The 27429-nt window shown below is 41.2% G+C and overlaps 1 protein-coding gene across 1 annotated transcript in view; it reads left to right on the top strand.

The window, feature by feature from the left end:
* NPR3 (natriuretic peptide receptor 3) overlaps positions 1-25184 on the top strand; it is a 40806-nt gene extending 15622 nt beyond the window's left edge. Inside the window, exons 4-8 of the mRNA XM_068422052.1 lie at positions 13150-13285; positions 17113-17207; positions 20338-20473; positions 22047-22134; positions 25073-25184. Coding sequence (XP_068278153.1) covers positions 13150-13285; positions 17113-17207; positions 20338-20473; positions 22047-22134; positions 25073-25184 — 567 coding nt within the window. The remainder of the gene's footprint in view (positions 1-13149; positions 13286-17112; positions 17208-20337; positions 20474-22046; positions 22135-25072) is intronic.
* The last annotated feature ends 2245 nt before the right edge of the window (positions 25185-27429 follow it).

The following is a 27429-nucleotide window of genomic DNA, read 5'->3' as shown; positions in this document are numbered from 1 at the left end:
AGAGCAACTGTTCGAGCTCCAACAGTTAACTACAAAAGCTATGTGGGAGGTAGCTGTGCTCATAAAGTTTATCATCTCATCCATAACATCCGTGCCAGACTCTTCCCCGTGTGTATTCCTTACGTCAGCCTTTTAATTAGGATTGTACACCAGCTAAGATAAGGGTTGGGAGAAGCGAGCAATTCAGTCATGTCACTGAGAGAGACGCTGAAAATGTAATGTATTCAGCAGCGTACATTCCACTTGTCTTTTTTCAGGCACAGGCAGGCAAGATTAATGACAGGCAGGCTTTTGTGTCTCTCCTGACTACACCAGGATGGGAGAGACTTTTGGGGAGAATTTTTTTTTTTTTTAAAAAAAAACCCTGTCAGGGAATAATTTGTTCAAATGAATAGGTCTGTTCAGCTGCTGGAGTGCTTTGCTAATTGTGTTTGAAAGAATAAAAGCAAACCACAAGCAGCTCTCAGCAGCCGGAAAAAACGGGTTCACATACCAGCTTATTAACAAGATGAATTCTATTAGTTAAATGTATTTAGGATTTTTGCGACCAGCCCTTCACCCCTTTGAATTAATGAGAATTTCTTCAGTTTCTGTAAGAGCAGTGTTGAACTCTAGACTGCTAAATTTGGTGAATACAGAAGGCACTTTTTTTTTGCTGAAGTTAATGCTTTCTCAGTGATATGAAAGACTAGTGTCTTCCATGGTGGAGTCTTAGGCAAAACTACAGCATAATAGTATGTTATTTGCCATTAACAGATGTCATAAAAGACAGTAAAAGAAAGAAATTATTCTTCTGTCTTCCAGTGGATTTCTGTTTAGTTTTTCTAGCCTGTCTAAGCATATTTTTGAAGCTGTCTTAAACCATGGAGGAGATAGTATAAAACTGTAGGTATATCTGAAAATAGTAACATCTGAACTCTTTGGGAATGTAAAAGTTTAGAGTTGATCTTCATATAAGTGTTGTATATTTTCCAGAGCCCCATGTTTTTACTTGGGTTTCAGTTATTCACATTCCACTTTACTAAACAGACACGAAGACATTTATGGGCAAGGCACTCTCCCTTTGAAGTACTTGCTAGAAATACACCTTATTTTCCACTAATAAAGTGTGAAAAACATGTGTTCCAGCAAAGTTAATGGCCTGTTTTTGTTTTTAATGCCTCTCCATGCCATTTGCATTGCTAATGATCCAAAAGCTAATTTGTCCCATTGAGGTCTTGTTTTTATGTAAATTCATAGGATTTTTGGTACTGGTATTAAATGGTCCTCAGGTTTGGCTCTGAGATGTTTGAATGAAGGCAAGGAAAGACTATATATCTCATTTTGCACAAAATGACACTTAAAAAATGAAAGACTTCTGCTAACTGACTTTCTAGCAGCTAATACCTTCATCTACGAGCCTTGTTCCATGAGTAGCTTATGAAAATAACACTCAGTTGAAAGTTTCCTTTTTAACTGGAAAAAAACCCTCAGCTCAACAAGGCATGAAGCAGGAGGTTTGGGTGAGCCTGTCCTGTAGCATGACGCCATTGCAGCCAGCAGCAGGGTCCTGGGCAGGTAGCTGGCAGCTGTTTACTCGTGGGAGTAGTGTGCTTGCTAGATGGCTGATGGGATGCTCCAACCTCAGCACTGCAGGTGCTGTGGAGGATTCACCTGTGCTGGTAGCCTCACGTTGCGGTAACTTAGATTTAGTTAAGAGTTCAGCGTTTGAAATCTGGCTGAGCCAAACAGTTTAATCGTAGAGTTTGATCAGGAGGGTGGCAGGGGTTGAGGGGAAGGAGACACGTTTTATTTTCTTTAGGGACACAAAGGTAGGACAATTCTTCAAGGCCAGAAATGCACATTCCTTGTTTGAGAGCTCCAGGGCAGAAGAGTTGTTGCCTCCACAGGGGCAGATTCCTCACTGAGGTGGTTCAGGGAAGGTTTCCTGTACTCATTTGAGGTATTGATATGGTGAAGGCGATCCTGAATGACAGCAGGGCAAGGTCTAACTTTCTGACATTCAGGTGTTGAGTCTTCCCAAAAGAACAGTATAGGTGGCAACCAGTAACACGTCAAGCCTGTGATCTCTTGCTACAGTGGCACATCCGTTTCTTACAGCTGAGTGTTGGGAGATTAAGCAACCTGAGTAGCTCTGAGAAGGACTCACTCTCCAGAGGGACAAATCTTTTAACAGGAGGGCACGCCGGCCCCGTGGGTGAGTCAAGTCATCCAGGTGTATGAGTGTAGGTAGAGCAAAGGCAGGCAGCAGGGCTCGGGTGTGCTCCGTCCGGGCTGTGAGAGAAGATCAGCATACCACACTGCCAGCTCTGATTTTTTTTCAGTGGATATATAGCAATTCCTCTAGCGCGGAGGGGTTAATGTAGTTGGCCTGTGTGAATAGAGGCAGCGGTGTTCTTGTGCGCGCAAGGAGCCGTAGGAGCCCACAGGAGGATACTCCCAACTTTCCGTCTCTCTTTAGTAGATATTTTTTTCATTAGGAAGAAAAGCCTGAGGCAAAAATCAAAAGGTTTAGTCCATTTCAAGAAGAACTAGTATATCAAGGCGGATTGAAAAGGCAAGGACTGTCTATGCCCCAGAGCAAATGAATAAGAGGGGCATGAGAAAGGGGCACGGGACAATGGGAGGAGGGTATGTGAGGAGCTCTGGGTGCCCTTCACACAGGGCCAGGAACAAAGCCACATTCAGTAGGCAGGAGGACGTTTACATTTGGTGGGACACATGTTTGTACAATGCATCCAGTTAGCCCACCAGGCTGCAGACTACAAAGTACCTTAGAAAACAAAATCAAGAAGGATCTCAGGGATCAGAGGGTCGATAAGGAAGCAAGAAGCTAAAAGAGTGAGATTCTAGCCTTTTGGAGGGGCTGTAAATCCTTAAATTTTGAGTCGTTAACTACCGTGCTGCTGCTGGAGGGTGGGAGAACACGTTCCAGGTGTGTAGCTGGAACATTACTGTCTGCTGACAGGTACACATAAATGTCTTCTGAGATAGCTGCTGTAGCTCTCCTTTCCCGTGCTAGTGGGATCCTCGCAGGTATGCCGCAAAGGGATGGTTAATCAGCCAGCTGAACACCTTTCATCAGATACCCAGTACCTGAAGGAAAATAACAAAAACAAGTCATTATTTTTTAAATTATTTGGAATGGAAGCATGATTAATAGCAGCCTGAGGGTTTGCATTAGTTCCATGCTGTTAAGGTTTACATGTTCGCATGCCCATTTACCCTGGTATTTAATAAAAGAATCATTTGTCATGGCAACCTCAGCCTCAGGTGGGCTCTTCTGGCAAATGATTTACTCCCAGCCCAGAGGTACTCGAGGTGTTGGCAGGCCATCCCTCTCCCCCAGCACCTGGGTTTCAGCTCGGGGTGTGCGCACCCCAGGATGCCCTGCAGACAGGGCAGGGGAAGGGTGGAGTTCAGACTCCCTCAAAGCAGGGATTTGATCCTGAATTGCTCTCATGCTAGCACAGCAGTCGTAGCCCCGGGGCTTTTAGATGAAAGGGGCAGGGGATTTGAAAGGACTGGCTCCCTATGGGGTTTTTGTAAAGACTTGACTGCATCTCCATGCAGCGGGAGTTCATTACCTGCCTGTGTGAGAGTAACGGGGTCACATCCCTCACTCATTCTCCATCTCCTCCACTGGCTAGGGTGAGGCGGGGTGCTGGTGCTTATGAATCCTGGTTTTATGTGCCTAATTTCTGCCTAATACTGAATAAGAAGCTTAGATGACTAATCCCAGCTCCGAGCATACTTTTGAGCTAAGCACCACTTTTGGCTGTCCTAAATCATCCCTGTTAGTCAAACCCTTAAGACTGTATTTAAAGCAAACGGTCTGCTGGGTAACCTTTGCTAACCTGCTGCAAAGCAGATATCAGATGGTCCTTTCATGAGATGGCTTTTTACCCCGTCAAAGGTTTCACCATCTCACCTTCCTACTATTTACACACCAGCTAGTGTAGTACAGGTAAATTCAGTTTGAACATGTGAGTTTCCTTAACAGTGATACAGTGATTTTTCTCTTGAGTTTTGCATGAGAACTGATGTGATCTTGAGATTTTTTAGTACAGAAAATAAAATATTTCCGTGATTTTTGTGGTTTGGTGATAATGTTAGAAATCCAGAACCCAAAACAATTGCACATTGTACAAGGATAAATATTTAACAAAAAATGTCCTTCCTGTTTGTCCTAGCTCTGCACTTATTTAAACCAGTTAGCTTATTTTAGCAAGTGGAACTGATTTTTTCAGATGAGTGACTCTGTCATCCTGAAAACTGAAATATGTTCCTGCTTGAAAAACAAACTTGCTCATTGACATTTAAAACTTAATATCTAATGAAAGGACTGAAGGTTTTTTTTGGTTACTAGGTGTTTATCTGCAATTAAAATGTCCCAACGGTTGCATAATGCTAACTTAAAATGTAAGCATTCATTACAACTGTGTAGCAGGTTATCATCAGACTACCAATGGGGTCCTTAGAAAAATCTATTTAAAACAAGCATGTTTTAATTTCTGTGTGTGTTCAGCTGAAAAGAGTAACTTCTTCGATATCTCCTGTTTTTCACCACTGTGACTGGAAGTATGATTTCTGAACATGGTTTTGTAACTAATCACGTGAATGTCCACGTAGTTTGTTAGAAGGCAGGAAATCCTGAAAAAGTAGAATGGTTAATTTTTAAATTACAGCTACACCTTTTACGGTTAAGATCCCTTCAGCATTCAAGCAATGCTTACATAGTGCGGTGTGCTAGAGATCCTTTGCATTGGTCATTTATCTGGAGTTAGAGATGTATTATGAACATGGGGAGGTGGATTTCACCTTAACTGCAGGAACACATTAATGCATTCTCTGATTCTGTCCTTTTCTTTGGGAGGTAGCTAAATTACACAGGTGAATAGTATGTGTGTAAAGCATACATAAAGAAAAATTCCCCTAAATGATTATTCTGTAGGTAGCTCACTTCTGGTACAGAACAGTGCTGCTCCTTAGCTACATCGTTTGCACTCCTTTGAGACCAATATTAAAAGGTAATACAGGAACCAAAACCACAGAGGGTAAAATGGCCACTACCAACTTGCAGAAGGAATCCGTGAGCACGTTGGATAGAGCCAGGAGTAAATTCCACACAGGTTTGGAGGGGGAAAATCTGGTTCCAGAGGTGCTCCGTGTTCCTGGAGCAGGGCAGTTTTCAGCTCATCCCCCTCCTGCTTTGGCCATGCCATTAGAGGTCTGGGGGCCGTGGGTTTGGTCCAAAGTTCGTGCAAATCAGTGACAGTAAGAGCCTCTTTGACGTGAGCTGACTGCGGGTAAGGCTCTAAATCTGCTGAGGTGGCGATTCTCATGTCTGTTTTTAATGGAAGGAGCATGTTTTGTCTGTGTCTTGAGAGTTTTCTGCCTGGCCTGTTGGCAGTAGGCCCTAGGGGTTTAAAGGTGTTTTCTAGATAATCATAGGAGAGGGTTGCAAGCAATTAAATAAGGAACGGGCAGCTCTCACAAGGAGCAGGGTGGAAGAGTTCCTCCATGCCCTTGCATCTTGGTTGTTACTATGCCCTGTCGTGTTTTAGCTGGCGTTTCACAGTGCAGCTCCCCTTTAGGCTGGGACTGAATAGGTTTCTGCTTCACTTCACTGTTGAGACAAATGAGCAACTTGTGGCTGCCCCAGCCAGATGACAGTGAGTAAATCTACCAGTTTTTCAAGAATGGGGTATTAAGAAAAACAAGGAAGAGAGCATGAAAAATGAGGAGATACAAGAGCAGAGGAGATGGATTTGTCGTTAGTTTTCTTTCCCTAGCAAGAAAATAACCTTCACTGGCAAAATCCCATAACTCCCTGAAATTGGCAGCTTTTTTAAAATAAATGCCAGACATTGGTTGTTAATTTCTTTTTATTTTCTTTCTGTTAATTTATTTTATTTCAGCAGACCTGTTTGTGGAATAAAGGGCTGGTTTCCAGTCCACATCTGACTTTAAAGTGGATGGGAGTTTGTGACTGGTGGTATTTCAGTCCCGTTGGAGTAAGCATCCTCTTCTCTATGCAGAGGAAAGGTAGCAATGGTATGGCATGCCTGGGGTGCACATCAGCTTGTGTACCAGGTAGTCAGATACATGGCTGGAGAGTGCAGGCAGGCAAAGGCATGGTCTCACCCTGAAGGAAAAGGGCTTAGCCACAGCAGAGCATCTTTCTGTCCAAATGAAACAGAAAGTGCAGTAAAGGCAGGGATCATGGAATCGTTTTAGTTGGAAAGGACCTTCAGGATCATCGAGTCCAACCATTAACCTAACACGGTGTACCAAGTCCACCACTAAACCATGTCCCTAAGCACCACATCTACACATCTTTTAAGTACCTCCAGGGATGGTGACTCCACCACTTCCCCGGGCAGCTTGTTCCAATGCTTGATAACCCTTTTGGTGAAGGGTCTTTCTACACGTCTCATCTCTCAAATGGCGCTTGCAGGCTCTTTCATGATGAAGGTGGGCAGCTGATGGGCTGTGACCGCTGCTTGCTCCCCAGACATAATCACAGCCCTAGTTTTTCTACCTATACCTTCTCTCTCAACTTGCACTTCAATTGCAAGTCCTCACGCTGGGGCCACATCACCTGGTATGCAGAGTGCTTAGGCGGAGGCGCACATCTCCATCTCCTCTGCACTCAGCATTACTGCTGTACCAATAAATACCAGCAAGGAGAAGGAGACAAGTAGGCAGCCTTGTTGGAAAAAGCCTCCTTAAAGGGAAGTGATGTCTTATTCGACTACAGTGCTGAATTTTTAAGCTATAATTTCAAAACAGAGTATAAGCCTCAGTTTGCAGAATTCACATAATAAAGTCACATCCTCCCCTATAAGAAAAGTCTCATACAAGTTTCCACATACACAGTCTCACTGTAAAAGATGAAATTGATGCAACAGTATTTGAATAAATCTCTCTTTAATATGCACAAGTTTTTATTGTCGTATGACTTCTCCTTACACTGGCGAGTGCTCATCCTCTTTTTCTAGGGAGAGATGTGGGTTCCAGCCCCAAATAACAAATGAGATTTGGAACAGTTATCTATTGTTAGGATAGATAGATGGAACAGTTATCATTTAGGAAACCAAGTCCTGAGCTCTGGCCTCATGTGTTCTTGAGCAGGTGCCAGCTTATGTATTTTTGTATTTATAGAGAGTTGATATCAGTGAATACAGTGAGAGGCTGTCCTTGGCTACAGCTGCGTTGCCCAGAATTTGGCGTAATGCCATATGTTCTTTTTCAGTTGTGAATTAAATATTGAGGAAATGGCCTTCTCTGGAGAAGGCATGTGTTTCTATTATTTTTCTCTTTCCCTTCCTGTTTCTTTGAACCAGTAAGGTCCAACTCTGTTAGGGAATCGGTCTGGTTGCCCATGCAAACAGGCTGTATTTTTAGTATTAGGCATCTAAACATACAGCTTTGATTAACTGTTTTACAGCTTTATCCTCCTTTCCAGTTACTGGGCTGGTTTCACAGTGATGTGATCTCTGTGGAGACAGGTCGGGTCATGTATCCATGTTTGTAGGCACCCTGAGACGTGCTGTTTATGACAGCTGGCTATGGGTGAATCCTGTGGCTTTGCGTGTGTTATACTTGGGAGTCCTTGAAATCCCAATCCTGATGCATGGGAGTAGCTGTTATCCATAGGTGAGATTTAGGAACTCGTGAGTTTCTGTTGCCTAGTAGCATTAAGAAATCACGTGAGGATCTGAGGAGCTGGACGGTGAGCTAATGAGAGCTGTGATAATCCTGTTATGATGGTAATGTGCAGGATGATAAGTGGTAGTGTTGTGGCGGTAGGACTAATAAATTACTGCAAAGCTGAAATTGGACACAGCATTACTGGTTTGAAATGCACTTCACCTGTTTGCAGGTAATGCTCAGATGTAAGGATATCCTTCCCTGGACTTCACATACCCAGTCTACATCGCACTTCCATTCTGAGTTTCTCATTGAATTTATGCAAACTAAAAGTTTAACAGAAGGTTAGTTTGTGACAATCATATTTTATCTTAAAGAAAAAACTTAAAACTGAATCAGTTATATCTGTCTGTCATCTACTGTATGGGGATCATGAGCACCTTGTTCTGGATTTGTGCAGCTCAGAGCAAGGGCATAGCAGCTCATCAAAGAACTGCTGAGGGCCCCTGGGTATCCCAGAACCATAAAGGAGTACTTGTAACAATGGCATCAGCAGTGGCGATGTCCTGAATGGGAGCATGTAACATCAGCAAATGGCATCAAAGAGAAAAGTCCCTGCTCCAAAAGCAAGTGAAGAGTATATTGCTGGACAGTGAGTCAATTTACAGGAGACAGCCAAAGATACATTTCAAGAAATGCATGCAAAAAAGTTAGCTACGTCAGGGTTTCTTGGAAAAGCTGATAAAGGAAGGACTGTAATTATAATTGGCTTGATGAAGGAGGGTTAAAAAGAGAGAACTGACAGTTAAATTACAACTGCTTAGAAAAAGAATATTTTATTGAGTTACAGTGAACCAGCATGAGATACTTGGAAAATGTCTCCTTAAACCGTAAGATGTGTTGCTGTGCTGGAGAAGTCCGTAGTCATGAAGCAGGTGAACCAACTTGGCGTGAGATTTGTTTGAAGTACATCACAGCGTATATGTGTTTGAAATATAGTAGTTTTGTTTGAACTTCGTTGCCATATTTGTGCCGTGTCACGCTATAGTTTTACAATATAACACAATATTGCTAAAATTCATGGGGGTTCGTTTACAGTATTCATAGTCCTGAGGTTAGATGAGCTTCATGTGCTCATAGGATCAAAATTCCATACTTGATTGCTTAAACTTTCATCCATGTGGACTAATCTGAAAGAGGGTGAAATATCAGTGGACTTCCAGTGCGCGTTAACTCACCTGAGCGTCACATCAAGTACGTAAATTGGTAAGATTTTTGCAAAAAGTCTGGGTACATCCTATGCAATCCCCCAGGGTCCTCGCTGATTTTGTCTGGGGCTATAGTTTGACAACTTGAAAATCACTGCGGCTGTACTGGGAAGTAGATGCAGAGACCCAGTCTGGTGAATGTTTTTATTTGCTTTTGCAGTAGAGAAAAAGTGATGGTGATCCTCCCTGCCTAGCACTGAAGTGGTATGAATTGCTGTAATTGCTGTGATTCAGAGCTGGGCAGTTCCACATGGAAGAGAATAAGCTTACTTAACAGTCAGTAGGCAGGATATGGAAAATTATGGGTCCTGCGTAGCTGTAGCTTGGCTGTCTTCCATGTCAGTAGTCTTTTGCATTGCTGTGTATGCTGTTAACACCTTGGTATATATGAATAGTGTGGTCATGCTATAGCTACTTGGGGAACTATAACTTTGAACTGTGTAAAATTTATTCATGTGATTTCCATGGAGAGGGTTTTTTTTTCTGATGGAACATGGTTAATTAGAGTGGAAAGTTAGGAAAATAAAAGGTGCAAATGTATGCTTGTCTCATCCAGCTATGCAGTTAGCTTAGCTGCTTTTTAGTTACATGGTACCTTGAATGGGATGTGAAAGTAATACGGAAGATATCTCAGCAGGGGGGTTTCCACGTGTTTGTATTGCAGCCTCCAAAGATGTTCAGCAAACCCGGCACCTTCTCTGCTGTCACTCACATTGCTGGTGACACACATCGGGGGGTGGCTCTGCTGTACAAGTCAGGGACAGCAACATTTTAGTAGACCTGATATGCAAATTATGATCACAGCAGTTGCAGCTCAGCTTGTACTTGTAGTTAAAAAACCAGCATAAATCAAAATGGAAAATAATAAAAAAATAATTTTTTGTATTGAGCTTTGTATTAGAACTCAACTAAAAGAACTGTTAATTACCTGTAAGATTAGTGGATCTAATAGCTTTTATAATCTGTTTAGTTTTGTCCTGAGAGCTATCTAATGTTGAACCACACATTATTAATTACCATGGAGACCTTCAAGCAACCTGTGAAAACATCTTCACATTTACTCTGGTCCCTGTTTGGACACATTCATGGAACATACACTTCTTCTAGCCCTTTTTAACCCTTTTCCTGAAGCAAAGGAAAGATGGGGCTCTTTTGTAAGTATGACTTATTCTTACTGGCCGATTCAGATAAACACAGGCCAAAAGGTGTAAAAATTGTTGAGGAAAATTTGGTCTCAGTCGGTCTCATCATTTCTGATAGGTGGCTGTTTCATCATTTGTGATGGGACTGAATGTAGAACAGAAGCTATGTTGACATAAATAAAAGAAGAATAAAGAAAATCCTTCATACCCATGAGGTACATGAGGTATCATTAACAGAGTTAATGTCCAGAAAGGAAGTCCTAGGACTATAGGACTTGGGGCACTGTTCTAGTAAGTCAGGAGTGGTATCAGACGGAACAAATTTTGCACTTTCTGTACTCAGAGGATCTGTTGTAGACAGTCACAGGCAACAGGGCTGCAAAATGAAACTGAGTGAGCTCTGGACAGGTGGAAAATGGAATAAAGAGCAATCCCTTCAAAATTATCTGCAGCCATTACTTCACATTGTAATATTTCTCCCATCTCTGATGTTTTCTCCTTTCTAGGTTAGAGCAGTCCTACACATCATGCAACCCATTCGCTTTGTAGGATTGCGGCAACTTCTAAATGATCGAGCAAGGTGTTATGCAGGAAAGCTTTATGCCCTTCACAGCATCCTGTGTCCCCTTTCTAGAACTGGTGCTTGAACATGTTCCTGGAATAATGTGAGAAGTAGTCAGTGTGCGCAACATATGACTGGGCTTGGGAGTGCAGGTGCAGTCCCACCTGCAAACAATAAATATTATTCTTTTAGGAGAAGATTTGAAATGTCATAAATTACCAGCAGTTTCACCTTCCTTGACAACATAAGATAAAATGCTGGCTTTTGTGTGTGAAGAACTGAGAGATGGCACAAATGATCTGATCATTTTCTAATGTGATTTTTCATATGTAATAGGGCTTTTGGCCAAGAGTCAAGGCAGGGGGCTGCAGCAGTAACCTCGCAAACTGCCAAGTGGGTTTTGACAGGGCTTATCTGGCAAATCTGCAGTGTCTACAGGAGGGTTTTCAGGCTGGTGGCATGGGTAGATTTCAGATTGAGCAAATTAGCTGACAAAATGGATTTTGAAGGTTGCTGTGTTACACTGAGAGGTCTTTGCCATGGACAAAGGAAGTGACAAATAGCTTTCCTTGAAATGGATGCCAGCCACAAGCTGTAAATCAGCCAGCAGGGAGGTAAAGCAACTAGAGAGACTCATTTCTCTCCTGAGAGAATGAGCGTCACATCAAGAAAGCCCATGTTTGATCATCCGCAGGCCACTTGGACTCTTAACGCTGGCACATAAAGCAGTTGTTGAGCTTTGTGGTTTCTTGGTTTGGAGGTTTTTTTTCAGTTCTGAAAAATTAAACCCCCCACTGGCAAAGCTTGTCCTAGTGTGCACTCTGTCCATCAGCTCTTGTTGTCCCACCAAAAGCCTGACTTCCCCCTCTTCCTTCATGCTTTCTCCTTAGGTCAAAATAACTGCAGCTGCCTTTAAGTCTTGGGCTGTCAGGCTGAGCTGAGCTGTTCTGTGCCTTCTGTAGCACTGTGGGCTCTTCCCCTAAACTGGTGGTGCATCTTCTTAATGAAACATAGGTTGGAGTAATCTAAAAGTCCAATTTTAAATGTCAGAGCAATGTAAACTTTTGTATTATCAGTAAATAATTCTGAAATTCTCCTTACTGCTGGCAACCAGTTTAAGAGTGAAGGAATGTCTTGCATGTAATTACATTACCAGGGGCTTGGTTAGTTCAGCTTAGCCAATCAACTATGTAATACTTTTTATCTATGGAGCAGTTATTTACTTAACTGGCTACATGTTTTTATCTTTTAACATTTTTAATGTCCAGCTAAAACTGTGAGAGTTAGAGTAGCACTTTATTTACCAACATTTTAAATTGTTTAGATACAGTGAAGTGGAAGATAGGCTAAATGTTTTTTCTATCTAGGAGAATAATTGTAGAGGAGGATTGTTCACTGGAAATGGCAATAAGAGACTCCATAATGTGGTATAATCATTGATTATGCCTTTGCCAGAATGTCAGGAACTTCTCTGTTATCATGAAACTGTGAGTGAATGGGAACATCTTTCTTGCAGCTGAAAAGATAATTCATTTTGAATTATTGTGCATCAAGCCAGGGTGCATTGCGCTGCTGAGATGTGAGTTGCTGCTTACAGAAGAGGAATACTTGTGCTGCTCAAGCCGTGTGTGTCTGCTTCTTCTGATGGGTATCCATCTAACTCCGCTCCTAAAATAATTATTTCTTCATCTCTGAAGCACACCAGGCTCCTGTGAACAAACCTGTAATGTTTCTGCAGCACTCTGCTTTTAACTGGCTTTGTTACTCACAGTGATGTAGACCTAAAGCTGTAGGGTGCCTATGTAGACTTGTGGGAGGCAGAGCTGGTTGGCAGCAGTCTTGTTTTATATTCGGGTTAGAAAGCAACATTTCATGTCACTTACTGAAAAAAATGTAAAGGACAGGAAACTCTTCTCGTGGCAGTTCCAGAGAATGCATTACTGTAGAGAGTAAGTTTCCTCCATTGCTCTTTTGCTTGTGGAGAGATGCTCAGCTGAACAAGAGCCAGAAATGGAACTGGTAATCATTAAACAAGCAAATCCACCAGTTGTGCTCTCCAAAAAAAATCATGGCAGAACATACTTCCCAATCCTGAGAGGTGCTAAGTCCTCTGCACAGGGGAAGGAGGACATACTCGGTGCTGCGGGATGAGGGTGCTCAGCACCTTAGAGCATCTCACATGGTCAGTTGCAGAATTTGTGCGTCTGGGCATGGGAACTGTGATCTGCAAATTTCTCCGCTATCTGCAGAGCTATTCAGACACAACACTGAAGTGTGATTTGAATGTTCAGAATAGCAGATAGTGGTTAACTGTTTCTAAAAACTGGTCAAAAGTTGCCATTTTCCCCCTGTTTTTTTTTGAGACATATTCCTTTGTGTTCCAGCAGTTGATAAAATAAACGTCCAAATTAGTAATTTTGGTTAATTTGGAATTCCCCTCTAGTTAATCAGTTCCATAGGGAAGAAACGTTTTTCATGTGTCAGTTGCCATTGCTTTTTTTTTTTCTTTTTTTTTTTTTAGGTGAACATGTTTGTGGAAGGATTCCATGACGCTGTTCTTCTTTATGCTCTAGCTTTACAGGAAGTCCTGAAGTTTGGTTTCAGTAAGAAAGATGGGGAAAAAATTGTTCAGCAAACACGGAACAGAACATATGAAGGTAAGAGTTAATATGGAATTCTGGCTTTCAGAGTCAAAAAAAAATCAAGTCTTTGTTGTGTGCAGAGCAAGGACTTGTGCCTATTCCTCTCTTAAATGAGAGGGAAAAAAACATATGAAACCATATACATCTTTAAGGCTGGCTCACATACCTCACCAGTCTGACTTATTTTTGCACCAGCCCTTTAGGTCTTATTCAGCTCAAAAAACTCCTAACAATTTAATGACTCTCACTGATGTTGTGAAGAAATAGCAGTAATTTTCTCAGGCTCCTTCTTTGTTTTTGAAAAGATTACAGCTGCTCACTTTACTCATGTGCATCTATTAGCTCTGATATTGCCTCATTTTTTCCATTTGACTTTTTTATCTTAAAAGCCTGGGAATGGAGAAGCAAGCAGGTGCCAGGTTTTTTTTTTTGTTTCTTGACGGGGCTCCTTTGGGCCCTGGAAGGATTTCCCCCCAGCCTCCTGCAGGAGCCGTGCGTGTTATCTCAAAGGCTGCAGCTGAACAGCAGTGTGCCTTTCTTGCCTAATCCTGTAGGCTGCAATTCCACTGTGCAACTGGCACTTGTATGTCACCCTGCTGATGTGAAGTGATGCAAGTGCTTTTGCCAGGTAGGGATTGTAATAAAGAAACCAAGGATTATTGAATTCATCTGTCGTCTCTTAGAATATTCCCATCCATGTCTATAATATTCCCATTCATCTTTTATAATACTCCAATCTTTTGGTGTAGGATTGGCAAGATTCCCTATGGAAATTCCTAAGAGAAGGAAACATTTCCCCTAGATAAGAAGCAAATGATTAATTTGAATGTGTAAGAAAAACCTCAGTGGCCAGGTTCTCTGCTCTAAGAACACACTGCACATAGTGGAGGAAGGCAGGAAGGACAGCAGCTCCAAACTTCCTTTCCGTTCTCAAATTGTGGCCTGAACAGAAGGCAGAAGGGTCCCCAGGGCAACTTAAGGCAATAGAGGGATTGCTTTAAATTATGCTGATTGCAGTCATCCCATAAGGAGCTATGCACCACCTGGGTATTGATGTCCCACTACTTTCCTTCACATCCATGGCTTCCCAGAAACACACTGTTTTAACAGAGGGAATCTGGTGTCGAAGGATTTGCCTCACTGTTTAGTTATCCTTTGTAAGAACAGATACCACAGCACAGCCTGTCTGTGTTTTCTCTAGTCCTACTTCTCTGCTTCAGGAAGCCATCAGCTGGTGTGCCCATGCAAGTCTTCTATAGTACCACGTGCTTCATGTAGATTACACGGTTGATTCTCACACCTTTCTTGTAAAACCAGCCAGGAGGAAAAAATGTTCTCTTTCCCAACTTGTGAAAACCAGTTTGTTGTTGCCGACTGACCTGTCACAGCTCTTCTGAAAATATAGCTGTCAAGTTGAGCTGTAAGGGTGCAGTTGAAAAGGTCAAAATGCTGTGTAGGTCATATGCCATCTCCTCCCTGTGGCAGTACTTTGCTGGACATAATTTACAAGGATAAACCTGATTTTGAAAGAGGCCTTTAACTTGGTGTCTTGCAAGCCCGTCCTTTTAGGAAAATCATGTCCCTTTATTCAGCCTGTAAGCCCCTCTCTGAAGTGCATGCAGCGTCTTAGAGTACGGTCCATGCATGCACCCACCAGGCTCTACTGCAGGACTGAAGATTTATAATTCACTTAAAGTTTTTGCAGGCCTCGATGATGAGGACTTCAGTTTCATTAATGGCATTAATTTAACTACTGGCATCTAGATATCTAATTGCCTGAGCACCTCATTTTACAGCCTGCACTGAATAGGTGACCCGTCAGAACTCCCAATGGGGTGTGAATGCTGTTTCCTGCAGCGTTCACAGTCTGCCAGCCGCAACTGCACAGGCAACATCATGTGCTTAGGAAAGGATGAGGCTGAGGTGATCAAAGGATTTCTTATTGCTTAGGTTGTTAGAGATGCCCTGGTATGACAGCAGCGCACATTTTGTGGAGGATATTTTCTATTCATTGGTATTTCCTCTGAAAAAATAGCAAAATTTTCTGTATGTAGGTATCTAACATAATAGGAAAAAAAGAGAGTCTGGATAAAATCCTTTTACCTTCATCCAAATGCAGTTCTTCATTAAAGTTGTTTCAAAATTTCCTAAATACGTTTCTAAAGGAAGAATATTGCAGGAAATGTTGACATGTCAAGCTCTTTGTTTTGATTCAGATAAAAACTTTAAAATGAGTCTTTCCTATTAAAAAAAAATCCCACAGGAATTCTGAGTTTCAGCAAATTTCAGTACCTGCTTCCAAAAATTCAGTTTTGGCTTTCTTGGGCCAGGACAGTGTCAGTTCCAATTAACACCTCCTGTCAGATCCAAATTGCCATGTAGTCAAGGACGTTGCAGCTCTTTATAGTGGCCTCTTCCAGTTCTTTCACAGCCAAGTGGTTGTTATACGTGTTCTGGTTTTCTGCAGTAATCAAATTGGCAATCATTTGATTACTGTATGATATAATGAAGCAGATGCTTGACAAAAATCTTTTGGTGACCACTGCACATTCTGAAAATCACATTAAGATTAAACATTCCTGACATCACTAAGCGGGAACAGAGACAAGATAAATGTAGGTGTGTTAATCTGTTGCATGTTTACTATCATTAAGTATGTTGAGGGTTGTTTATACTCTGGGTGAATACTGATGTCTCTCTCCTGATTTATGGTCACTGAGAACGTGATTCTCTACTGTTTTGTGCCTGGATTAGTCATGTAGTTGGTGTAACATGGACGTAAAATGAAGCCTGTTTGACTTGCACTGGTGTAAATGGCTATGTTTTGTGTCAGGCAGTGGAGGATTACATTTGAGAATATCTGAGGTGATAAAGCATATCAGCAAAATCTTACAGTGTCTTCATCATAGTTAATTGGTATTGTTTGATGGATTTTAAGAACCTGTTTGACTTACACCACAAGAAGTTGGAGCGATGCTCTTTGTACACAAGGGCATACATTGAAAGAAGTGGTTCAGACTGAATACAAGGAAGTGTTTGTTCACCATAACAGTTGGAACAAGTTGCCCCAGAGAGGTTGTGCAGTTTCCATCCTTGGAGGTTTTGAAGACCAGATAAAACCCTGAGCATCCTATTCTGACCTCCTGACTGACCCTGCTCTGAGCAGAAGGTTGGATCTAGACCTGCTGAAGCCCCTTCAAACCTGAGTTATGCTAGGAGCCTATGATTCCCAGTTTCCCTGAAGTTTCCTAGAACTTGTAAAGGAAGGAAGTGAACTGGGGGTCTAAAAATGCAAAACGAACAGCACCATGTTATGCAGTTAGTCCTGTGTAAATGAGTGCAGGACTTAATGCATATGTAGTGCACATGGTGCCCCTTGATCATGACCCCTCCAGCATCCCATCAGATGGAAACAACACTGGACTGGCTGTATGGGTGCACCAACCCCATCAGTCTGCAAGGCATAGGGCTGTGCACATGAGCTGGACTCTCCTTACTGAGGCATTGTTAGATATTTCAGGGTTAGGATCTCTGTAAATAATTCGCATTAAATATATTTGTGTTTTATTCTTGCATGCTGGCTTTTGGATTAGATTTTTCTCACATATTCCCCAGTCTCACACATTTGATATTTAAAAAGGAGAAATGTTAAGAATTCAGGAATGCAGACACCAAGATGAAATTACAATTTCTTTTGGAATGCCAACAAAAATGCTGGGAGACTGATGAGATTTCCTGTCATATCGGTTTGTAAAAACCTGTCCACTGTTTTCTTGTTTGCTTTGGAAAGGCTCAGTATTTTAACTAATTAATTTTCTAATTCCTCACATGCCATTCTCTAGGCATTGCAGGGCAGGTGTCCATTGATGCCAATGGAGACAGATATGGGGATTTCTCTGTGATTGGGATGACAGACCCAGAGGCAGGCACACAGGAGGTAAGGAAACAAAACACCATTGCCATTGGCCACTGATGAATTAGCCAGTGTAATGTAACACAATGTCATCTGTTTACTTGATGGGCATCTGTTTCTTTAATATACACATTAAAATGGTATTGCTTAATCTTATCAACCTGGAGACCAAATCCTTTCTGTAAAATAATTGTCTTGAAGTAGTTATCCTAAGTTTTTTTTGAACTTTCTTGACGTCTTTTCTTTAACAATACATCTTTCTTCGCATGATTAGGCTAGAGTCTTTAAAATTTAAAGGGTGAAATCTCACAAGCTAGTTAAGTACTGATAAATTTTGATTATGAGAAATTATTGTTTAAAATGAACAAGGCCAATTCATTGGTAAGGAGAAAGAGTAATCTTATAGCAACAGGGATGCACAAGTTACCCTGATGTATAAACACAGTGAGTACAGGTAATTTAATCTTACCCTGTGGTCAACCACAGGCAAGAGTGCAGACCTTTCCTCACCTTGTTTATCAGGCAGTAAGACCTGAGTGCCTTGTTTTCAGTGTTTAAAAGACATTTTAATCAGGTGGCTCCATATACACCATGTGAATTATTCCAGTGGATGCAGCAGGAGTGGAAGCAGCCAGACTGTGAGAAAGAGACTATGAGAAATAGCACCAACTGCATATAAAGAATAGCATGACTGCGTTGAGTTTATTAATACATACGTTGCCATAACTCCAGCTGCAGCGTAAAGCTTCTGTTAGTTGCAAAGTCAGCATCAACCTAAGCTTTGCTGGCCTCTCCTGTTTTATCAAACTCAAATGTAAAGCAGCAGTGAATCTGAGCTGGAGATTTCTATGTGTGGATTTGAATCCGGTGAAGTTCTCTTGTTCCCGTCAGTGCTGCAGCAGAGACAAACTCAGGAAGTCTTTTTAAAAGTGTGAGGATGTCTAGTGTGTTTTGATGTGTAAAAGGGACTGAAAGACTACAGCAAACTGCAGACACTCCCAGGGGTAGGAGTAATCATCATTAACTGAAGCTAGGAGTACAAATTGGTTAACTTTAGTTTTAACAACTTGTATCTCTTCTGTTTGTTCATTCCGTTAGTTTTTTCTCTCATTTATCAATTTAATCCCCCTCTCCTACCCTTCCTTCCCTTGCTCTTTCACTTGCAATTTAAACTATGTTTTACTTCTTTGATGTTCACATTTCTCCTTTTAACATATTGCTAATTTTAATGTCTCTCTGCTTTGTTTATGACACATGTAAGTATATATGCAATTACTTGTGTCTGCTACATTCATTTCCACCGTCGTGCCTGACTCTAAACACATTGTTTCTTTGATGCCTTGTTTTATTCAGTTTGCCATTTTTTTCTATGTCCGTATGAGAATGTTTCGCAGCTGAACTGAGCCAGGTGAATGGGTGTTTGGGCAGAGCTGTTTTCCCAGGTCCATTCACAGATTTTAGAGCTAGAAGAAAACACCAGATTACCTAGTTTGACCTCTGCTGTATTACAGGCAGGCAGGTTTCTTACCCTTGTGTGGAGCCCTGTAGTTTACATGTGACTAAAGCTCGTGCTGTAACAGACATTCATTTTTCATTTGGAGACACTGAAGAACAGGGACTGCCTCGCTTGCTCCCTCAATGTTTGTTCCACTGTTTAACCACTCTTGCTCTTTAAAAATCTATATTCTACTTCTGGTCTGAATCCTTTTGGTTGCTGCTTATAGCTTGTTTGTTCTTCTTAAGCCTTTCTGAATGCTTTCATATTTAGTAAGCCCTGCTGGTAGCGGACTCTCCCACTCCTGTTTGATAAAATAAACAATCTGTTAATGAATAGTCTGCTGCCTGTAAATGGTCTCTGATGTTTTTTCCCTCTACTTTTTCCAGTTTACCAAATTTGCCTTTATTTTTGAACAAATGTTAAAAAAATTCTTTCTTCTAAGGATTTATCTCCCAGTTGCAAAACTGGGAGAGAAATTAGCTCCTTTCTTTAGTGTGAAATCTACCTTTGTCTATCTAACGAGGGTAAAGTTGTCTTTTAACTCTTTCCCTTCAAAATGAAATTTATGTGAAAGATTTAACAGGCTATCAGTGGTTTGAATTCTAAACCCAGTGTATTAATACATGTTTTTTATCCATGGTAGGACAAGTATGTCTTTTGATGTGCTTCTGCCATTGCTTCTGACTGCTTCAGTGTCATGATATTTAGCCTTTATTACTGTACATAGATTTTTTTTTTGAACTATTTTCAGATGAGTGACCTACTACTGTTAGCACAATTTAGTCCTGCAAATTTGCAGTAGATCCAACATATGTTAGAATAAAGCTTGGATTTACTGTTGAGGACTGAAATTCTAAAGTATCTTGATGAATTGCTCTGAAATAATAGTCCATGCTAACAGAATAATAAGCATGAAAGGCCCTTTCTGTGTAAATATCATCAACTGCAGAAATACAAGGTGGAGAATGACAGTCTCTGTCATAGTTCTTCAGAAGATTTGAAGATTTTAGCTCAACATGATCAAGTACCTCCAGATCCTTGCATAGTAGAAAAGTCCAGCCTGGAGTGTGTAGTCAGGAGCCTCAGCACACAAGGTTCTTGGAATTATACTTTCACTTACCTGGGTGACAGTCATGAGCACTCAACCCACTATAGAACAATTGAAGAAAGCCCAGGGAGAGCAGGAGGAATATTCAGAGGGTTAAAAAAACTTGTGTGAGCTCGGTTTATGTAGAAGAGAAGCCCGAGGGCAGACCAGATAAGAGCCTGTGAATATGTAAAGGTGTTTCAGTAAGGAAGAGTCTCTATGTCCACTGGCAATTCGATAAGAGAGATTTAGGTTACGTGTTAGGAAGAACCACTCACAGTAAGGATAGCTAAGTTCCAGAATAATTGCCTGCAGGAATTGTCAAGTCTCTATCTTTGGAGGCTTTTAAGAACAGGTTAGGATAAACATCTGTCAGGAATGCTTTTGTTCAGCTGATCCTGCCCTGGGGCAGGGCATGTACTACATAATCTCCCACAGACCCCTTCAGCTCTATTCTCTGTGATTCAACATCCTTCCACGGGAGTCCAAGTGAGTGATACAGCTCTCCTGTTTGTTTTAGTTCCCTGAGTTGATAGGAAAATATTCTCATTCCTTTCTTCTTTGCATAGGTGATCGGGGACTACTATGGAAAGCAGGGGCGTTTTGAAATTCGATCAAATGTGAAATATCCTTGGAATCACGGCAGGCTGCGACTAGATGAAAGCCGAGTTTCAGAGCACACAAACAATACACCGTGTAAATCATGTAAGTTTAGTGACTTAATGCTTCTGCCCAGGCTGTCAGAGAGAGGAGTCCATGTGGTGATGCAACATCACGGGCCATATTAAACTGCTTAGCACAGTTGTCCAGCTGAGATATCGAGACTACATCTCTCTGCTGACTGTTTGGAAAGTTAAGTTCTGGCAGCCCTGGGGAGTACGTGGTCTGAATCACTTCCCTGAACTTAAACATGACAGTAATCATGATGCACAGCCCAGGGCTCTGGAAGCTTTAGGACTTTCCAGGGGCTAAAAGGTAAAATCTCTTTTAGCCAGAAAGAAGGATGTAACTGAAACCCCAAACAGAGAATGACCATATTGATAATAAGCAGCTGGGGAGGCCAGTACTGATGGAAGCGGTGTTCTTCGAGTGCAGAATGATTTTCAATGCTCTGAGAAGGCACTGCGAGGGACCCAAAAGGCTGAGAAGTGAAGTCAGTTGAATGGGGCAACACCTGTGAATCCAGAAGGCTGAGACTACCCTCCACGGAGAAGGTGTCCTTGTTTTCCAGTGTACTGACTTTGCAGACCATGTTGTAGTGAGCGGGACATTACAAGGAGATAAGAGTAGGAAGATACTGGTGCCTCAGTGGCAAAGGGTGGTCTTAGCTTTTCACAGGAAACAAATTGCTAGTCTTGCAGTGAAAAGAAAAATCTGCAGCCCGATAATTCTTCAATCCCTGAAGAACCTGTGTGTACACACATGCTGTATACACACATGCTCTAGAGTCTATTTCCAGGCCATACCCTCTGTGCTCAGCATGGTGTAGCTATGCACCCTCTTCCTTCCACACATCCCGATGTACAGACAAAATCCTTTCAAAGAGTCAAGGATAAATGAAGAGGAGGGAGCAGTTTAATTTCATTAGTATTTCGCTGTTCCTTTCCACAAACCCAGGTGGGCATGGAAAAGTGAGCAGGCTGCACCCACATGAAAATGCCATTGTTCTTCATCTGCCCTGCACTCTGCAGAGTGACAGTCCCTTCTTGGACTCACCTTCAGCCACTGTGTCCCTCCTCTGCCTCTGTTGAGATTTGGAGCAAGGCACAGCTCATATGACTTTAACTTGAAACAGCATAGGTTCAGAAAAAAAATAAATTGAGGAGCTGTTGGATAATCATGGTCATTTTAATAAACCTGGGTGACAGAGGGTTATGATGCTAAACCAAGTGAAATGAGTTTGTTTCTGTTATGACAGGGCGTATTCAGTGCTGATTCCTATTATGTGCATCATTGTAATCCCAGTCTTTGTTAATGATTCAGAGCAAGCTGTCCAGACCAGTTCTTAACAACATTCCTATGTATCGCACCTCTAGGATTGTGTCTTCATCTGAAACTGATCTTGGGGGCTTGTTTAACCCCAAGGAAAACAAGGGCAAAAAATAAACATGCCAAAGCTGGAACTAAGGGAGAAGTTCCCATGGAGTCCTGAGCTCTGAAAGGGTTTAGTTATTATCTGACGTTGGTCATTCATTTCCTAGTTTTGTGTATTTTCCAATATGTGAATGCAAATAGTTCTCAATATGAACCCTGATTGTTTATTTTTCCCCTTTTCAAGCAGGTGGTCTAGGAGAATCAGCAGTTACAGGAATAGTTGTGGGCGCCTTGCTTGGAGCAGGATTGCTAATGGCTTTTTACTTTTTCAGGTTAGTCCAATTCATTGAAAGTTCTGTAAACTCTTTACTTGTCATCCAAACCTCTCACCTCCTGGCAGCACATCCTTGATGGGAGACAGAGAGGTGCCATAATAACCTGTGGTAACATTCCCACCAAAGACAGTGAACACACTTTGATTGTCCTTTTGTGTATATCCAATCATTTTATTGACTCAGGGCCTCATCCTGTAACTACTTACATCTCTGAGTAACTTTACTCATGGAAGTAATCCCAGTGAGTTCCAGTCATTCACAGTTGCTTTAATGAAGTGCCCTGGCCTTGAAAGCCTTCTTTGTTTGGTACTCCATGTCAGCACAATTGTACAGGCTGTGGTCGTGCAGGAGATTTATATCACTTGCCTCCTACCATGCTTTGTTTTTGAGTATTGAGTGAAATTGTACTGGAAGCCAGAAGGAGATTTCTAGTTTGGTATAAGAGAGCATTTGGATTTCAAAGCTGTGCATTTAACTTAATAAGCTGAGGTCAGTGCAGGGTGATCAGTGTTTTACTCCTGTTTAAGTAAAATAATTCTTACACTGCTAGTCAGCAAATATAAAGTCTTGAGAGTTGATCCGACACTGACAGAATAAATTAATTATACATCTTCAGCATTTTATATATACTATAATTTATCCTCCTATGGTATGGAAGAGAAAAGGATACGAGAATAGAATTAACCTCTGTCTATAAGAACAAATAATTTTATCAAATAAAAATATATTTTTTTAATAAAATGTTAACAAAATGAAACAAGCAAAACCAGCTTCAATTCACCAGCATGCTTCCAGGGTTTCAGAAGATCCTAGATCCAGAATTATTTGTCAAGTACTGGCAACTGGAATTATGCAGGTTGTTTGTATGCTTTCATGTGTTTGGTGCCTATATAGTATGCTGTTTGGGTTTGAGACAAGATAAGTTAGCTGGGAGTGATTAAAGACTATCTTTAAAAGACGAAAGAAAAAGAAGATACAAATCTATCTTTATAGTGTATGTCGTCAGAGGTTCTTACATCTTTTATATATTCTCAATCTGAGATGCTAATTTCTAGGTGTGTTTTTTAGCATTGCTGATATTGAGAGGGAATTGATATGTGAGAACAAGAGATGAGGTAAAAGACGTATCCTGAGCTGGTACAAAACTATGCAAAGCATCATTGTAGAAACAGGACTTAAACTCGTAGTCATCTGACACAAAGATTTGGATTGGAAATGCATGTGAGCAAAGGTGACTGTCTGTAAAAGTAGATGTACACACTTGAGCTCAACACCTAGTCTTTGTATTTATGGTCAGAGGGGAGAAATTAACACTTTTTTTTGTGTGCAGTTCATGTCCTTCTCATGTAAAAGCTAAACCAGGTCAGAAGAATGCCTCTTAGAAATGCCTATTTCTCTCCATTGACTGAAGGAAGCCGCGAGTACTCTGTCAGATAGATCTGCACATTGCAGACATCTAAAGACACATGAGTGAATTTCACTCTGGAGATCTAATTGCACCCACTCAAAGCAGGAGAAGGGACAGTTCTCTAATTCCATTATGTTAATAAACATAAGCAACATAACATATCAGGATGTACGGGTCAGATTTTCAGAAAATGCAAGTCTAGGAATTATGGAAGTAATTTGTACCTGCAGCTTCTGTACCTTTCAAACTGTGTATGTACCTTTGGATTACATCTCATTTGGATCTGTAATTACCACAAATGAGCATGCAAACACAGTTTTGAGTGTGCATGCAAAGCGTTAAAAGGTCCGGGTAGTAGTTCTAATATGTAGCTTTGAAAGGATTTAAACTTAAAGAGCTACATTTCTAAAATGTGGACCTGCCCTTGTGCATGAGCTGCTACTGTGCATGCTGTGACCTATGGAAGTATCTGACTTGAAAAATATGTAAATGAAGTAAAGAACATAGGTTTTTCAAGTTATTTTGGAGCCTACTGATACAGACACAGATGTCTAGGGAATCTTTTCAGAACTTGTAGGTTCCCACTTTCTATTTAGCCATGTTACCCAAATCAAAACGTTGGTGTTTTGAAAATCTTTGTTCCACTGCTACATATCTAGCTCTGACTCCTGCTACACGTGCAAGTGGAGCAGAGCTTCCCTTGGCATACAAGTTTTTTGTCATGCATCTGCACAAGCAGTACTGTATGCACAAGGGGCTGGACTAATGTCCTTCTGAAAAATTGGTCCTGAAACTCAGTAGCAGCATAAATGCATAAAATATAAATGTGAATCTTCTTATGATTTTGGGGGAGATTTGGGTACTGAAGGGCAAACTGAAAGGCAGTCAGAGGGTTTGTTTGACATATAAAGTAACATAACGGAATTCTTCTAAAGGCCCTAGAGGAAGACACACGGGAAAAACTGTGTCTGATGCACGAGCAATTGTATTTACTTCTTGTATTTACTTCTTATCTGTCCTCTACATCCCTCTTCTTAATTCATCATACTCCCTCCTCTGACTTTACAAACATAGTAGCTTTCTCAGAGTGAGGTGGGAGGATTAGTTAATATATCGTTTCAGTGAGAAATGCAACTGAATCAGATCTCTTGTTTGAACTCTGCAGAAAGTGTCCCCCCATATACTGGAAAGAAATTTGCCTTTGATCAGTATAAAGCAATGATGTGACACGGTTCACATGACACTTCACAAAAACTTCCTGATCACTTAGATCAGAAATTTTCAAAGAAGCAAACGTCTGTGTCTTGTTGCTTTGAGACTGCGTGTAGAAATTAACAGACATTTTTGAGCCTGGGTAAAATGTTTTGAGGCAAACTACTTTAATCTTTGAGCAGGGTTTCACATTCTGCCACATCTCATTTTTCAGCTGGCACCCAGCTGTCCCCTACAGGCATTTTCTATAAGGAAAGTCCTGTTATCCTATAGCTGGAGAAGGATTTCTCACTCTGTTCCTCTCCTTTCATGCAGAAAGAAATACAGAATAACTATTGAGAGACGAACTCGACAGGAGGACTGTAACATGGGGAAACACCGGCAGTTACGTGAAGACTCCATTAGGTCTCATTTTTCTGCTGCATAAAGAAGAAGAAGAAAAAGAACTCCATTCTTCCTTGGGGAAAAAAAAAGAATTAGGGAAAGGACACAACCAAAGACATCAGTGTAAAATGAAGAGGCTCTTGAAGAACTCACTCTTTTAAGCAGTAATTCTGTCTTAATTTCTTTGAGAAGCTCAGGAATGATTTGCTAATCACATTATGCCACATGGTCTTTCATCTCATGAACAAAGAAAGTGATGCAGTTTGGTGTTATAGGATGTACTTAATACGTAAAGACAGTATTTCTTAAGGCATATATTAAGGGCAGCAGATCTGGGTTTAGTTGATGGGGAATGCCTCATTCTGTTCCCTTTTTTTTTTAGCTGCTACCACCTACTTCCTTTATTGCATCTCACCCATGGGTATCAAATATGGTTTCATAGGCACAGGTGCTGTCTAAACGAAAAAAGGGATTAATTTGGGGTATGATCATGCATCACTGAATCATTGCCATTGATTAAAGGGGATACAAGACTGGGCATATGGAGTGTAGTTCTGTGAGGAAACTGGCACTTGGGTGTAATTAACTCCACTGGGTTGTAATTAAATCCACTGAGAAAGTCAGGCAGGTGGAAAAACACAAAAACCATTCTTTCCAATGTTTGTGTAGTATCGCAATCAAAAGCACTGATTCTCCCTCTTAGGTGCTGGGAGTTAGGAAAAACTCCAGTAAAGGATGAGGAGTTTCACTGGTGTGAAATAGTGAGAGAGAAGACAATCAGGCCTCCAGAGAGGACTGGCTAATTCCTCAGTCTTACATATGTTTTATCATGCTCTTTTCTCTCCACTGCCGTGACTTTTCAGAGAGGCAAATACAGTCCATGTAGACTCTGCTCCTGTTCCCAGTGAAGTTAACAGGAAAATCCCATTAAGTTTAGTGAGCACAGGACTGCATCCAAAATTGTAAATATGAAAGTGTTTGTATAGCTGAGGCAATTCAAAAGGGGATCTTTTTTTTGTGTAAAAATGACATTCCATGCTACCATTTTATTTTTAGGATATTTTTTATCTTGTATTTTTCTATTAAAGTATCTATTTTTGCTTTGGTAGGATTAAAAAGTAAGGGAGAGGATGTTTTGAAGACATATTTTTTATGATAGGAGTAACGTGCAGGGAAAGTCAACAGCTGTAAATACATTTTAGAACCAGTATTTAGGGGAGGAGAAGTAACTTTATGGATAGTAACAGACTTTTTGCCCCACTTTATTCTCCAGGCATGTGCAACAATCAAATAGTTATTTACACAATATGAATGCTGTTATTGAATTGTCTATGTGATGATCGCCCCAATCCTGAAAATAATGAACTTTTCACATGTTAAATAGTCCTGTATTAGTCGGTGAGAATAACTATTCATGTGTGTATAATTAAACACACAAGGAATTACCTTCAGGAATTGGGGTGGTGAAACACTACTCTAGGGCTGACTTCAATCCTGCTGCCATCAGTATCTCTGGGACTTTTGCCATTGACCTTACCAGGAGCAAAACTGAATCTGTGATGAATTAGCTACTGATAGGTTATTTTATACTAGACAAAGGAGAGCTCTGCACTTTCTAGTAAAAAAATGGAAATGAACAGTACGTATTATAAATGTAGTGAAGAAGACCCATAAAAATATTGTCTGGGAAAACCCAGCTATGACTATGGTTCTAGTGCGTGAAATCTGTTGGTTTATCCTATTCTGATTTCATAAGCAGAACTTTCTGGTCTCAGCAGTCATAGTCAGGCTTAAAAGTTAATCTCAAAACTGGCACTGAAGCCTATGATCTACAAAACTTCTAGGCCCTGAGAAGCAAGAGTGCCAATTCAGAGAAACCATTTTGGGGTAGCTGGAAGTGAATGAAGAGTGAAAGCTGGCTTTGTCTTCCTTCTGCTGCCTTTTATTTGTTGGTGGGGAAATACCCCATGGAGTATTTCCTTGGACTTTTTTTTCTTATGTTTCACTTGTCTCTTAGCATATGCAGGGGTTCATCCCCTGGCCTTGTGAAATATTGTCCAATGTCCCAGGCAGCCAGAGGGCAGGGCTTCCTGACTGTCAGGGCAGCTCCAGTGTAGGTGGTGGCTGTAGACCAGGTAGATTTGGTGTCTTTAGGACTCACTGTAACAGCTGTTCTTCATATGGTAGATTTCCGTCATCCCGTTTCCCAGTCTGGGTCTGTATGACTTCTGCAAGGGTCGCTTCGCCAACGTAACACTGCAGTCAATGGACAGTTTTCTGAAGTAGCC

This window comes from Nyctibius grandis, chromosome Z (genome assembly GCF_013368605.1).
Source record: "Nyctibius grandis isolate bNycGra1 chromosome Z, bNycGra1.pri, whole genome shotgun sequence".
Taxonomy (NCBI): Eukaryota; Metazoa; Chordata; class Aves; order Nyctibiiformes; family Nyctibiidae; genus Nyctibius; species Nyctibius grandis.
The sequence above is the reverse complement of the archived record's forward strand: the minus strand, read 5'-3'. Positions and strand labels throughout refer to the sequence as shown.